Source organism: Chaetodon trifascialis, chromosome 10 (genome assembly GCF_039877785.1).
Source record: "Chaetodon trifascialis isolate fChaTrf1 chromosome 10, fChaTrf1.hap1, whole genome shotgun sequence".
NCBI classification, from domain to species: Eukaryota; Metazoa; Chordata; class Actinopteri; order Chaetodontiformes; family Chaetodontidae; genus Chaetodon; species Chaetodon trifascialis.
The window spans coordinates 4,411,263-4,426,768 of record NC_092065.1 but is presented as its reverse complement, the minus strand read 5'-3'; the positions used below and the strand labels follow the sequence as shown (position 1 = coordinate 4,426,768).

The 15,506-nt window shown below is 40.4% G+C and overlaps 1 protein-coding gene across 2 annotated transcripts in view; it reads left to right on the top strand.

Annotated features, from left to right (window-relative positions):
• The window catches only part of map1ab (microtubule-associated protein 1Ab), a 68,200-nt gene that overhangs the window by 34,083 nt on the left and 18,611 nt on the right, over positions 1–15,506 (top strand). For both annotated transcript variants that reach the window (XM_070971414.1, XM_070971415.1), the window contains 2 exons: positions 14,370–14,452; positions 15,226–15,363. In XM_070971414.1, the coding sequence (XP_070827515.1) occupies positions 14,370–14,452; positions 15,226–15,363 (221 nt within the window). The remainder of the gene's footprint in view (positions 1–14,369; positions 14,453–15,225; positions 15,364–15,506) is intronic.

The window sequence follows — 15,506 nt, the reverse complement described above, 5'->3', positions numbered from 1 at the left end:
CCAGTGAAGAATGGTGAAAGCAGAAGCCGTGTGCTCCAGTTTCCCTCTGAGCTCCACTACTCTGAGATTTGGATCTACACTGGCTTGTCCTGTTCTGAGAGCCTCAACTGCAAGATACAGTGCTGTTTAGTCGCAGTATAGCCCTTCAGTTAGAGGAGCTTCTGTATATGTTAGACTGGAGTCATCTTCCATCCAAAGCCACCTATCTATGAGGCTGTTGTTTGCGATAAGCTGTTATTACCAAGCCACCAGCCAGTAACTTGAACCCGCACGCTGGCAGTTTTAAAACCACCTTAAGCTGAGAGTAAATCCCTGAGGGCCAATGCCTCTCACCCAGGAGCCGCTGCAGAAAGGGCTTCAAATAAATAGCAGCCAATTTAACAGCCTGTGACTTCTGAATGGCATTTTTTCACCTCAGCATTCCCATTTTCTCTCTTTCAAGCTTGTGATCTCTCTTGGGTTGCCAGTCTTCTCTGTCAGGGGAGGAAGGCCTCTTCTTCTCCACCTTTTCCTTTGGGTCTGCCCACCTCCAGGGATTGAATGTCTTGTCATTGTGCGAAGGAAGGTCACACGACATAATTTTTCATACCTGTCGTCTCCCTTGCCTGCATCTGCCTGACCCAGAGACCGCGTGTTGTGTCCGTCACTGTGATGAATGAGACGTCCCTGCTCGTCAACATATTGCTGACAGGCGGTTTGAAATCATTGTGGCTCTCTGTCGACACTGCGAGACCTCAGCGATGAAAATGAGGAATGTCTTTTTAAAAAAGGCGTGTGTGTGTGTGTGTGTGTGTGTGTGTGTGTGTGTGTGTGTGTGTGTGTGTGTGTGTGTGTGTGTGTGTGCGTGTGTGTGTGTGTGGGGTGATGCAGCATATGTGAAATGGTGAAACATAAGCTGTAAGAAAGTCAGATTTATGTATGAAAACAGGGGCGGTTCTAGAGAACTTTTACTAGGGGGGCCAAGGAGGGGCCAGTGTTTAATCAGGGGGCACATTAAAATATGACAACAAATAATATTTAAAGATTCTAAACTTTATTTTACTTTACGATCATATAAACATTTATTTTGTTCAAGAGTGAGCGCAGTTGCAAGAGAGGTATGGCTATAAAAAATGAAAAATGCAGTACAGAGTACAAATACAACGTGTCAATTCAATGTGAACAAAACTCCAGGGTACAACAATGTGCCTTTTCCTATTTATGGAAGCCCCACTAATGTGGACAGCTGAGTCCACACTTGAGTACTGGAATTGGCACTTTGCTGGATCAATTGAATTTTAATTAGAAGAAAAAAAACATAGGGGCATGCATTTACATTTTGTTGTCTAACCATCCCTCTCTTCTTAACACAGGCAGACAGCCGACTGTTGATACTTAACTCAGATGTATTTGTTATCACAATGCAACAGCCAAGATGGACAAAGTCACGTGGTTAACATCACAACATTGTGTAGACCTTGCAACGATACTGACATTTGGATATTTGCTTCTGCTTTGATGAATTTGCTTAGATATGATTGAGTTTCTAAACATATCGAGAGCAGACATTTTCAAACTTGATGTCATTGTCAGTGTGAGGAACAACAGTAATGTGGTTATGTGCAGGAACAACAAGTCACTTATGAGAAGAAATCATTTTGCTCACCTTCGACTCTTGCAACAAGAGAAATCGTGGCTCCTCTCCAAGAGTAGTTGCTGAGCTCTTATTCACCGAGCAGCACCACACCTGGCAGGCTGCAGTGTGTGGGTGCAGCACTCTAATTTACCCGTGTAGAACAATGCGTCGCATTAGTTCTGCTTTTGACCCTTGTGTGTAAAATCATAATAAATTCATAATTTTTTATTTGATCACAGGGAGGCCATGTCTACAGAGCCATGGGCCTCCCTAGGCCTCCGTGTAGAACTGCCACTGCATGAAAATAAACAAAACTTGAGCTTAAATCACTGTTCAGAGTTCAGCATCACATGCATAACAAAAGCACCAAATTTAAAGGAGCAAAGAACATAAAACCAAAAGTAAAATTAAGTTTAAAAAAGCATGTGCTAAGTATTAATTTCCTTTAATAGGAAACTGTACACATTCTATTACAACATATATTATTTACATTTTTACATTACATATTTGTATTTGCAAGAAAAGTAGGAGCCACAACACTGGAGGCGATAACCCTTCAAAATAAAAGTCTCTGCTAAATCCACTTAGGTTTGTCAGAAACTTGTAACGTCCATAATTTAGCATCCACACAGCAACTGGAGCTCATGTAGGACAGATAATGGCGACACGTCTGAATGTGACTTCTTGTTCCAGATACAGCCTGAACACAAAAGGCCCATTACTGCGGGTATTTATACTTTTGGACAGCGGGGAAATGTTTGTGGTGGCCTGACAAAGATGGCCTGACACATTTAAGTGTGATGTTTTGGCAGCATGTTCTGTACTGTTTGTGTGTGTGTGTGTGTGTGTGTGTGTGTGTGTGTGTGTGTGTGTGTGTGTGTGTGTGTGTGTGTGTGTGTGTGTGTGTGTGTGTGTGTGTGTGTTTGTGTTTGAACTGCTTTCAGCACCTCTTTAGGCCTTTAGACAGTGGGAGGAGCACAGGGGGTAGCAGTGATGTCATTGCTGGCACACTGTGGACTGGACTCTAAGAGACGATGACACTTTGCCAATAACCTCCCGCTGCCCTTTTCTCGCAGCAGCTCTCACTGCATTTTCATGCTTCTCCTCACCCTCAGGGTGGTCCGACGGCCCGTCACTCTGATTGTTTCTCTCACTGTTGCTCTGATTATATTCTCTACTGCTGTAAAGTTTATCATGAAGTCAACAAGCTGGTTTATTCAAGCGCTTCACATAACTGACAAACATTACCGCAGGTCTATCCACAAACATGACAAATTGACAGTATTGAGCTGTGTGTGTGTAGATGTGTGTGTGTGTAAACTAGAGCTGTCTCACTGTCACTGATGTGTCATTATTAATGCGGAACATGTAAATATTTTGTCACTTAATGTTGCTTTACCTATGCCAAAGCTTCAGAAACATTCATTAAAGTTTCTGTTTTAATTGCTTAATATGTTATGTTGTCAATTAATTTTCCATTTACAGTAATTTATATTTTTGATGTATTTTTTCACGAGTTTCAAATAATAATATTAAGAGTAAAGTTCTCTTAGTAACTGAACATTTGGGCATATGAGTCAATATTAATTTATTTGACATTATCATAAACATTTTTGTTTTTTAAGAAACACTTAAATTTGTTTATTTGATAGTTGACAGTGAGAGTGATGTGTGCTGAGTGGGACATTTTGTTGTCACTGCTCTCTGGAAGAGGAATGAAGTCATGTCTTTAAATGACTTTGAACAGATCTTTGACATGCCTGTAATTCCAATTATTTATTTATACTTATCATGTCCAAAGCCAAGATCAGCCAATATATCTGCTACAGAAAATACATTTAGAAAACCTGAGTATGTAGTGCTCGTGTGTGTGTGTGTGTGTGTGTGTGTGTGTGTGTGTGTGTGTGTGTGTGTGTGTGTGTGTGTGAGAGAGAGAGAGAGAGAGCAGGGCATCACCATGGCAGTGCGCAGCAACAAAGACTGAATGATAGACTTGCAAAAGGAGCTCAGAGGCCCTTCAAGGAGGAGAAGGAGACCGGGATGGCTGGTGTTATAGAAGCTGAACTCGCTCTGAGTTAAACGATCTGGAGTCTGGCCTTAAATGCTGCCGATACTTACATACTGAAATACCAAAGAGACTCTTTCATCAACATTTCCTTTCCCTCTATCTTCTCCCTATTGATTTCTTGCTTTTAATGTGTCAGACATGAGGACAGTGAGCTCAGACTTAAGTCCTCTGTTAAATCAGAGTGTCCCCTGAAATGGCTGCAGAAGTTAGTGAAGCACTTTGCAATCAGCTGGCTAATATTCCTTTCTCTCATCTCCTTATTCATGTGGTCATGACTCATAAACTGATAATGAGTCAGAGCTATTTTAGAGCCCCGTCTGAAGTACTGAGGACAGTGTTTTGTGAATGAGGTGATGTTCTGTCATAATCATTTTATGGCATTTAATGTTAATAATGGACCGTGGAAAGTGACATTGATTCATACAGCATCTCTACTGCAACAGCTTCATGTACAAACCTGTATGTTTGGTTTTCACGTCTCTTATTGCAGAATCTTAAATTTCACAAGTACAGAGAAACTCGATTCACACTGAACTAAACTGAAACTAGACGCCTTTTTTCGGTGACATTTCTGGCTTCAGTTGGAGACTTAATCCGTATCTTAAAGTTACTAGTTAGTTACTCAGCAAATATATTATGATACATTATTAAAAGTTAAGCTTCCCGAACTACAACTCAGTTTCCCAAGAAGATAAGATGTTGTGTAAAACATTAATAAAACAGACAGTGATAACTTACTAATCCATTTTGACTCATACTCAGAGCAACTAAAGACTGAGAAAGATGTGGAACGCTCCAAAAACACCTGTTTGGATGATCCCACAGGTAAACAGGCTTATTGGCAACAGGTGATGGTATCATGATTTGGTATCCTGGAAAGGCTCAGTTGTTCACAAGCGAGGATGAAGAGAGGTTCACCACTTTGTGAACACATGATTGGATAAAGGAGATTACTACATGGAGTCAGTAAAACTGTTGACAGTAAACACAGTTTGTTTGCAAATGATTGCAGCAGCATTTAAGTGATGTACACATCAATGCATCACGTATTATAATCCAATAATTCAATATACGTTATTCTGAAATTGGTAATTCAGCATTATGAGTACTTTTACTTTTTATATATTTTGATGCAAATAATTATGACCATTAAACATTTTGAATGCAGGATTTTTAAGAAAGACCCCAAGCCAACCAACTAAACTTAAGCTGCTGACTGACCTGTTCATAATAGGCTTTATGAGCAGGAGGAAAAGCTCTGAGAAAACTCACAGCTGATGGTTCTGTGTGAAGGATTTGGAGATCTGGTCACTCATTTAACCAACATTGTGTCCCTGACTCTTCAAGACGCTAATGTGAACAGTTTACTGCACCGTAGATCAAAGTGGAATCTGTGGAGTATGGCAGACTCCATCTTCATCTGATATTACTGACAGAATATATACTCATCATGCAAATCATTCCTGGACTGCATGTGTGTAATATCAGCTGTTCTGCTTGTAATCATAGCTTTCCCACAGTATCTTTTTAGCTTTTTATTCATCTGTATTCTGTCCTCTGGTCAAACACGTCTCTCACTCAGTATGTGGATAAGCTAGAACAAGTCACCAAGCGGTATGAGAGGATCAACAATTGTTCACACTTTTCATAAACAAATGTAGGTGTACATAAAGCAGAGTACAGAGTATGGCTGCAAATACACGCTTTTCTATCTGAAGTCTTATTTTTCAATGATTTTTACAGATGTTTGCGTGCTGAAAAGTAGCTGTGCTGTTGTAATCATGATCCATTTGTCGGTGCCATTGTTGTTTATGATTGGAACCATTTATTGATATTTTAATGGTGTGTCGTGTTATTGATTTTGTTATGCTGTGTAAAGATCAGCCGCTTTGTTCTATCCATTTTAATTTGCTTTTGTGATTATACTGTTTTATTTGGACATTTTTAATCCTTAGGAAGATTAGCAACTTGGCAGAAGCTAATAGAATAAACAAATAAACCTTCAGGTCTCAGTGAACAACTTTAGGACATTACAGAATCTGTCAGTTCTTTTAACCAATTGCATTTTTTTCTTTTCCTAGAGAGACGGTTTGCTAACTGTTTCTGGTTTAGAGGCTTTAAACTGGTTTAGCCGTCCAGTGATTCAGTGCTGCCAAATCACAGGACCAGGATTAGCATCAGGAGCTGAGACTCTGGCTTCCTGTTGCTGCTGTGAACCAGTGACCGTGATCAAAGTTTAAGGAGCAAGTTTGTGTCATGGAGGTTACTTCTTCAAATCTGAATCTCTGCTCAGTTAGATCAGATAAACAATTACATATCATTAACTAACAGTAATTTTCATTTCTGCTAAACTTCACACTGAAACTGTTCTCAGAGCAGTGAAAGCACTGGATTAGTTTCGCATGTTTTAGAGCTACAGGACGTGTACTTCAGCGGTCTGCACTGCAGACTTCAGCGGTGACTCAGCAGTCACTTGCTTTCAGACACAAACACACAGTTGGACTTGCAGTTTTGATGTATGGCTTCTCTGGTGGGAGCAGACGCAGTGCTGAAATGAGTGCGGAGACAGCCGGGTCTGCATCGGCTTCTTTAATTTTCCAACCCACTTCACACCACTTCATCTCTAAGCTCAGACAATAGTACTCAGTCTGAGGGAAGGAATGAGCCCACATTAGGCAAATGAGATTAAGAACAGGATAATAACTTTTTGATGTCAGCTTCAATCAACCTCTGTTGATCTGACGTGTATATGAAGACGAAGCCGAGGCATCAGTTCAGCGACATTAACTCGCTCATTACTTAACTTAATTTTACTTGATTTACTTTGAACAGAAAACAAGGCCAGAGTTACAGCAAAAGGGTATTTGCTGGGGCTGCAAGTACGAATAGGTGAATTTCGACCCAGCAGCCAGATCAGTGTTGGCATAGTACATTTCTTCAAACTGTTCAAACTTCGCATTTCTTCATGTTCACACTTTTTGTTCTGACACTTGGTTAAAGTTAAGAAAAGCTTTAGTCATCACAAACATCCATCCATCCATCCATTTTCTATGCTGCTTATCCCTTTCGGGGTCGCGGGGGGGGGCTGGAGCCTATCTCAGCTGTCAACGGGCGAGAGGCGGGGTACACCCTGGACCGGTCGCCAGCCGATCACAGGGCAACATACACACAACCATTCACACTCACACTCACACCTAGGGGCAATTTAGAGTCACCAATCAACCTAATGAGCATGTTTTTGGTCTGTGGGAGGAAGCCGGAGTGCCCGGAGAGAACCCACGCATGCACGGGAAGAACATGCAAACTTCACACAGAAAGGCCCGATCCGGGAATCGAACTGGCGACCTTCTTGCTGTGAGGCACGCGCACTACCTGCTGCACCACCGTGCAGCCCTCGCCACAAACACGAACACAAACATCATCTTAGCTGTAACAGTTATCATTTTCCATTTACTTGCAGTGGTCTTGGCTAAAAATTTGCATCATCACCATGCTGAATGCTTTGACCTTTTGTGCATGTGTGTGCTGACGTGGGTGGCTTTATGGCAAAACACCAACCACCCTGAAGCTCGTGATATTATGTTTAGAACAGGATGTTGGCTGTCCGACTGGCATTACATTAGAATTATGACTTACAGCTGAAAGAGGAGCTGTCCTTGGTGCTGAATTATTTGCAGCCCTGTGTTAAAAACTCTGGCATCTTGCTGAACCTAAGCTCTGAGACGCTGATCTTATGCTGCGGTAACATTGGTGATGAGTTTAATTTGGAAGTTTGTTGTCCACTTTAATTATAACAATTTGCTGAACGTAGCAAAAAGAACTCCAGTGCTTACTTAACTGTCTGTTTTCCTAGAAGTAGCTGCTCCTTTAAATGTTTTACCTGCTGTCTTCAGATTCTTTGAACCCTCTCATCATCCCTCTTGCCACTGTAAATGTGGAGCATGCTATCTGGAGCAGTGCAGTGGCTGGGCCTCGGTCGATCAGTGCTCCGCTTTAGTCGCCTTTAAACAGAGCGTTCTCGTTTGGGGAGTTCAGACGTGGATATTTATAACAAGCGGGTCAGCTAAGAAAGAGCCGGAATGAGCAGAAACACTGAGTTCTGTCTGACAAATGACCTTCCTTCCTCTGGGCCTCGCAGTTACGAACAGAGTTGGGCAAAGACTGAGAGATCCTTAAGTCAACCGTCAGGAGCAGGACACATGACGTCCAACGTCCCCTCAGTTATTTCACTCAATAAAATGGATCATTGCAGATACGTGATGTCGGTTAACGCAGATACCCCTGCTGGGTTACACCTTACTAAATCTTTCTTTGGGCTTCGTTTTAGGAACATTTGATTGTAGCTTGGCATCCATCTTTAAATAAAGATCTAAAATCTAGAAATAGACATGACACATTAAAGTCAGGCTGGCAATATGCTAAGAAAAATATCTCACTGCTTTCATGATTTGAATTCATGCACATTCTGGTACAACACAACCATTGGAGCCCAGTCAGTACATCAGCATGATTTTACTGGACCATTTTAGTGTATTACAGACCCATTTTTCCACATATGTCTGCTGATATACACAAGGTGTGTTTGAGGCCATTTGAAATGGTGTCACCATTAAATAATGCTCTGCTCAGTACAAATCTCCATCAGAATTATTTCATAACCCAATTTAAGCAATCTTTCCAAAACACATCCAAAAACAGCAATATCAACAATATATTATTATCTGATCAGTAATGATCTTTCTGGCTCTAATTACCATCAAAACTGGCTAAACCCTGAAAAAAGTTTGACAGACTCACAAACAGTTCCATATTTTCCTTTACTGGGAAGGTTTCCTATTTTTAGCCTGCTCAGCATGATGCTTTCTAAAGCAAAGCAGCACTGGATTTTAAGCTTTGACACATACTAAAAATCCACAAATTAAGTATCTTTCTTTAATCCCAAAGTCAGCTGCAGCATCTTTTGTTGTGGTCTGAGTGAACTGCAGAAATGTGTCACGATGATAAGCTAATGATAAGCACCGCTTTGAAGTTCACAATCATGGGCAGATTTACTAAACCAGAGAACCAACTGATAAGAAGCCACGAGTGCTTTAGATTGATTCAGCTGACAAAGGAAGCAGGGACCAGCAGTAAAGCCTGCGCAGAAACCAGAGGTATTTCACAGTAGTTTAAGTAGAAAAAATCAGCCACATTTTCCTAAGTTTCCTTTTATAACCAAGCATGAGATTCTTAAATGCCTCTGGCTGAAAGTCACTGTATGTGAAAGCAACATGCCTCGTCTCTGTCTGGGATGCCAGTGAAGGAAAGCCACGGGGATGAATAGATGAGGGCAACTTGGCTGAACATCGCACCCTTCCAAAGGACTGTTTAACAAACACATTCAAGCAGAGGAACAGACGCTGGCCTGCCTGAGGAGGCTTTAGCTTCACTCTGTTTGTATCTCCGTGGACGCAGTGAGACCCTCAAGGCTGACTCACATCATCGGGTTGTAATTTCCAGTAACAGCCTTGTTATTTATTACAATTTGATGAGCACAGGGTTGAAACTCTGGCATGATGATGGAGTTTTCCATGAATACCACACAGTTAGTTACTTCACCCATCAGTGGCTGTTATTCAGCCGGGTAATATGCACTACACCGCTGTAGTAGACACACAAACACCTAAAAACATCCTTGAAAAATTTGCCTTGAATAATATTGTTTGTTTTTAAGGAGCTCTACTCTGAGTTTCTTTCAAAAAAAGGTGGATACATGTCTTTCCTTCTGCATAGATTCCAGCCTTGAGGATACGGACAGAAAAAGGCTGACGTGGGGATGTGTGGCGCTTGTAGGAGGAGGAGATGTGTTTAATGAAGGCGTGTCTGACGCACTGCAGAGATGAGTCGATTCCCACCTTGAATGAAGTCATTGAGAAATCCATCAGTCTTCCCCATTTGACAGCTTTCTTAAGGCTGAGCACATTTGTCATTTTTGTAAGCAAGAAAGTTGCCAAAGCTTGAACATAAATCTGACATTTGTCACACAAAGACAGCTAATAAGTTTGAATGTTTCACTCTGAGATGTACACAATTATTATACGTTATAAGGTAAATTACAGTTTTCTTTACAGAGAAAAATCTGCTGTTAAATACGCGTTTAAGTTTATGTCATGAAGATGCTTCTGGACAGGATGCTTCACCCACACTGACACAACATATGCATTAGGATATGTTGTGCTGAAAAGTAACACAAATACAGGCTGTGATAAAACAACACGCCCACATCTGACAATGACCCAACTTTTATTAACAACATATAACACTGCCGTCCTCAGCCAAAGATCCAGTAAAAAGTACAATTGACAAAAGAGAAGTAAAAATGTAATGTTCATTTCTCCTGCCTTCACCTGTATAGAACCATCTAAAATCCTCCTTTTATATGTCCTGTTGACTGATATTCTCTCAGAAACAAGTCTGTCTGCAGCAGCAGTGAGTCTGTCTTTATTAGAGGACTCTCTGAGGAGAGCGTGGATCATATCGCACCAGCTAACTAAATACAAAGACTAACTGCTCCTTCAGGTGGAGTGAAAGCCTTCTGTCATCAGTCTCAGCTTTGCTGGAGGCAAAGTGGAATAGTTGAATAACATTAATGATATTATGTAATATAATAATATTTGAATAACATTGATATTTTTGGAACTTTTTTAAACTTAAAGTCTAATAAAGTCTAACATCATATCGTCCCATGTAAGTGAAGTTCAGTTTCTGTTTTATGTCTTGCACTTCACCGTGGTCACCAGTGTTATATACCAGCAGAACACAACTGATGCACTTTTCTGCTCTGGAAAATGTGGTGCTGTTGACTGTTGTAACTGCAACACCCATTAAATTTTAATTAGGCCTGCAACTAATGATTATTTCCATAATTGAACAGTCTGTAACTATTAATTGTTTGGTGTATGTAGACTTATGAACACTTAAAAAATACCCACCCAAATGTTCTCAAGCCCAAAGTGATATCCTCAAATGTCTTGTTCAATTTGACCAACAGCCCAAAACTCTCAAATGTTCAATTTACTGTAATATTAGATTTGTGACTTAAAAAATGATTTAAAAGATTATTCAGTTATCATAAAAGTTGCTGATTGATTTTCTGTTGATTAACCAACGAATCATTGCAACTCTAGATTTATTTACTTATAAGATATCGTAATTGATAAATGAAATTCCTTTATTTGTAAAGCATCATGAAAAACAATGGTGTTATCCTCAGTTATAAACCACTGAAAACAAAAGTCAGACAGCTGAGCATCACAGGACCTTTTAACTCAGTGCACCAATGTCACCTACACAGATTCCCGTGTGCTGTGTGTGAGTGAACCTGATCTGAGAGGTCTCCAGCCTGCAGCTCTCAGACGCTCTGCATTGTTGATGTTCTCTGACCCCCCCAGCAGCGTTTCAGACTGACTTAGAGTGCCTTTGTTGTTGTAGTATCACATCGTACCAGTCTGCAGTGAGTGTCAGTGAGCAGTCACCCTGCAGGCCGCCATCAGCAGCAGCTAATGCAGCCTCGTCTCCTCTGTTTCACCTGGGAGGCACATCAGGAGGTCAAAGGGACACAGTGTCTCTGGGCTTCATTCTTCTGAAAGCAGATTTACAAATTCATTCCACTGCCGCTTGACGCAGGTGTCTCCAGTGTCTGTAAAGCTGCCCCAGTGTTGTGTGTTGCTCTTGTCAGCATTGGAAGAATCAAAGCAAACTTGCAAATCATTGCTCCCCCTCGCAGCTTAGTCATCGCGCTGTGAAACCGGACACGTCTGTGGGCAGATCTGCTGAAGTGTTAGAACTCCCCCTGACTGCTGCACCGGCAGGTTCATTCGAGCGGCGAAGGGTGTCGTCGTCCTCGTCCGTCCACAGAATCCTTCAGTCGCCTCCTTTCCTTTGCTCCACGCCGGGGTCAGTCGAGTAAAATTCATTTTCTGCCTCACATTAGTGATGGTGACCACAGTGTGCATCAACAGAGGGAGCCACATCCTCTCATTTGCTTCGGTGATGTTCTCTGTACGTTTAATATTTCTGAAGTTAATGCAGCGTACATGTATATACTTTTCATTAAAATTCTGCTTCTATTGTCTTTGGTCATGTTAAGTCAAGCTACAAAGCTCATTAGGTTCATGTTTTCTTTTTTGTAACATCTGTGGAACAAGTAGTTTATTTACTGTGGCAGTAGTGTCAGCTTGGACCTTCTGTTTCTGATTTATTGTGGCTCTTTCTCATTGTCTGTTCAGCCATGCTCACTGCTGCTCAAACCCACAAGCCAAGGCAGTTTTATTTATCCAGTATACTGCAACACCTTTGAGCCAATTCAGTGATTCACAGGTTCCACAGAAGACTTTAAGCAGGAGAGGAGGAAAATGAACTTCAAAGTTAAAACCATAAACTGACAATAAATGACAAATCAAAGTCAAGACAAAGCACATTTATTTGTACTGTATAGAAAACAAGGCAGTTATAACTACTTTATATAAGACATAAACACAAGATACTATAGAAGCATGAGATGGTATAATCATATCAATATGGTCAGTAAGACTAAAATAGTAGGTTGAATTATAAGTTAGAATTTTATAAAACAGAATAATGAGTTCAGTAATAGACAAAAGTGAGTTGTTCCAAATGTTAGTTAACTAAAACAGCTGCAAAAAGAAAGATTTTAAGCCTAAAAGTAAAAGAACTGAGAGACAAATGTATTATTTTAGGAAACCATGAATAAGTAAGTTTTAAGTTTAATTAAAACATGATCAGATTCGGCCGTGACAAAAACAAACCAGCTTGAGAATGAGTATAATGCAATAATCACTCAGTTGACTTAAATATTTCATGGATCACTGTGAGATTTGGTGCAGACATTCAGGGTCTTCATGGTCCCCACATGATGAATCGTAATGACTTTCATGATCCTCTGACACCAGCGCCACCATTAGGTTGTCATTTTTATTTTCCAGTGAAATATTGACAGCTGTTGACAAAAGATTTCGTTCAAATACTCGCGTCCTCCTTGAAGTTTTTGTTTGTCCAATGCTTTGCTTTATGACCAAATACCTACAAAGCCAAAAAAATTCCCATTAGTCTCAGCTGGACTTTGTCTTTGGTGCTAAATAGCACATGTTAGCATGTTATCATGATGATTATAGTAAACTTGCTGTGAGCATGTTAGCATTCTGACATTAGCATTTAGCTCAACGCACCAATGTGCCTCGGTCTGCTCACAGTGAATGTGGATCAGCGTTTTTGTTTTATTTTTATGTGTTTGATGCACATCACTGTTGTTGCTGCTGGAAAAGTGAAATGCAAATCCTAAAGAGCAACCAGAACAGCCAGCTAAAAGTTTTCATGATCTACATGCAAAACCCCCTGACGTTTGTTTGTAGGAAAGTGTCACAGATGACTGTTTGCAGGATAAGAGGAAAATGTGATTGAGTATAAAACAATTCAATTCAGCTCATGTTTTTTCATCAGTTATAATGTTAATGCCATTTAGATCAGTGAAGAAAGCATAAAATACAATCATCAGCTGGAAGCAGATAAAATGGCTGTGATTACCATCTGCAATAAAACAGCCTCTCATTGGGTGCTTTTTCCTCTGACTCACAGTTGGTCTAGACTTTTAAGTAGTGTGCTGATTACCTTATTGATAAAAGAGATGAACCATTAATTTACTGCTTGAAATTACTTTTCTTATCACTTTCACTCAAGCTGTTTTGCATCTTAACTGCTGTGACTTCTTTTGTGAATTTTGTGATGTGCTTTATACATCACTGTATCTGAGAATGATTAACATCTGAGGTTTTTCATGGAAAATACATGTTGACAGCCCAGATCCTAAAAAGATGGCAAAGCACCGCAAACTCAGGGGATGCTCTGAAGATCTCTGTGGATGGTGGAGTCACTGAGATCCTCCTATTATTAGAACTCTCTAATATTAGAGCCTGCATCTGTGCTGAAACAAAGGGGAATTAAAAGCTTAACATCACCTCTGAGTGGAATTAAATGCTGATGCATAATTATGATGAATATGCATAAGGATGTATGGAAATGTGCCCAACAGTGCAGTGCATTTTGTGATATTTTCTTTGCTTTTGTGTGCGGATTTCCGTGCATTAGTGTTTTTACTCACAGAACTGTTTTGTCTTTTAATGTTTCTGCCCTGCATTGTAAAAATCGACTCATTTTCAACCACATTGCAAGCAGCATATACTGTATTTCTGTCTATGGCCCGAGGTCAAGTGATGGAGCATGAAATCAGGTTTAATGCCTAATATCAGTGGTAAATGTTGGTCTCAGCTTAGTGTGTGTTGTGCTCATAGGTTTAATTTTTAACTTCACCCAACAGATATCAGTGACCCATTTCCTGTTCCAACTTTTGTTCTTGATGCACAAGTGGGTTGTCTGCCTCTATATAGTGATTGCCCCACATACGATGCAGCATGCAGTATAGCGAATCTCCCTGACTCAAACAGGTTTTCCAGATCAGGTCTGGATGTTGTCCAGCAGGATGTCTTCAGGCCAGACGGCTCAGCGTCTGGCAGCAGTGTCAGTCAACTTGTTTACCTCGTCCAACCTTCAGGCCTTGATGGAGTTGAAATCCCCAGGCTTAAATGCTTTATTCATGAAAGATTAACACCATGTTTCAATCTTCTCCTGCAGGACAAAGAACTCTCCACCACAGAAGTGAAGTCCTAGAGACTGTGGTGCTCGTCAACCCTTCAGAAGACACTGTTGTATCAGAGGTAATGTCAACATATTATGAAATATACAGTAGTTCCCTGCTGGTTGCATGTACACAAGCATGTGGTATATGTATTAAGAGTCAACCTCCATTCCTTTGGACTCTGACAGATACATTCATATATCAGTTCACTGTTAAATCTGGGCATTGTTTGAAAAATTTTAAACCAATAATTTTTCTAATGACACCAAAATGATTTTTTTTCTGTAGCGTTTTTTTTGCAAATGATATCAAGATTTTAGAGTTTAAAAAAATCTCATTTCAGATAGGGACAGGGTAAAATACTTTACAGTATAAAAATGAACTTGTAAGTGTGTAAAGGTGATGCTGTTCCTTAAGTAACAGAACATACCTTTGGCTTTTCTGTGCTGTAATTTCTTGTTCTGATAAGCAGCATATATGCCAGTACCAGTACATCTGTGATGAGCTGATATCAGCCCAGCCAAAAATAATACATTTTCTTCTACTACTTTTTATCCAGAACTTTGAGGAATGTAAGCATGATCTTCTTAATATTTTTTTTGGCTTTGTAGGTAATGACATTTTCCCATAATATAATACAGCAAAGTAGTAGTTTATTTTGGACAGGCTGGTGACTTTTGTGTCTGTTAGATTTTTCTGTATTCGTAGCCAGATCTTGTTAACCTTGACACAATTAAACCACACCGTTGTTTGTCAGTGACGCAGGTGTTTCTCTCTCGATCCTGGCAATGCTGTCTCTCCTTTAACTGTCCTCTGTCTCCCTCTCTTTCTCTTTCTGTGTGTGTGTCCCAGATCCAGTCTCTAGTCACAGACTCAGCAGGACACAAGCTTCTGGTCTTGAGTGGTCAGAGCTCAGATCACGGTGGCCTTCTCCTTCAAACTGGGGTTTTCACCTACCAGACCTTTTCACGTGTCTTTGCTGATCCTGGGGTGAGTCAAATCTACTGTCCTCCAACTCTTACAACAATCTGATGAAATATTAATGTGTTTATTATGTGCTTGAATAGTTGACTACGAAAGGAGAGTATTCAAGCTCCAGCTTTTACTTCCATAATAAAAGTTAAATTGATGAT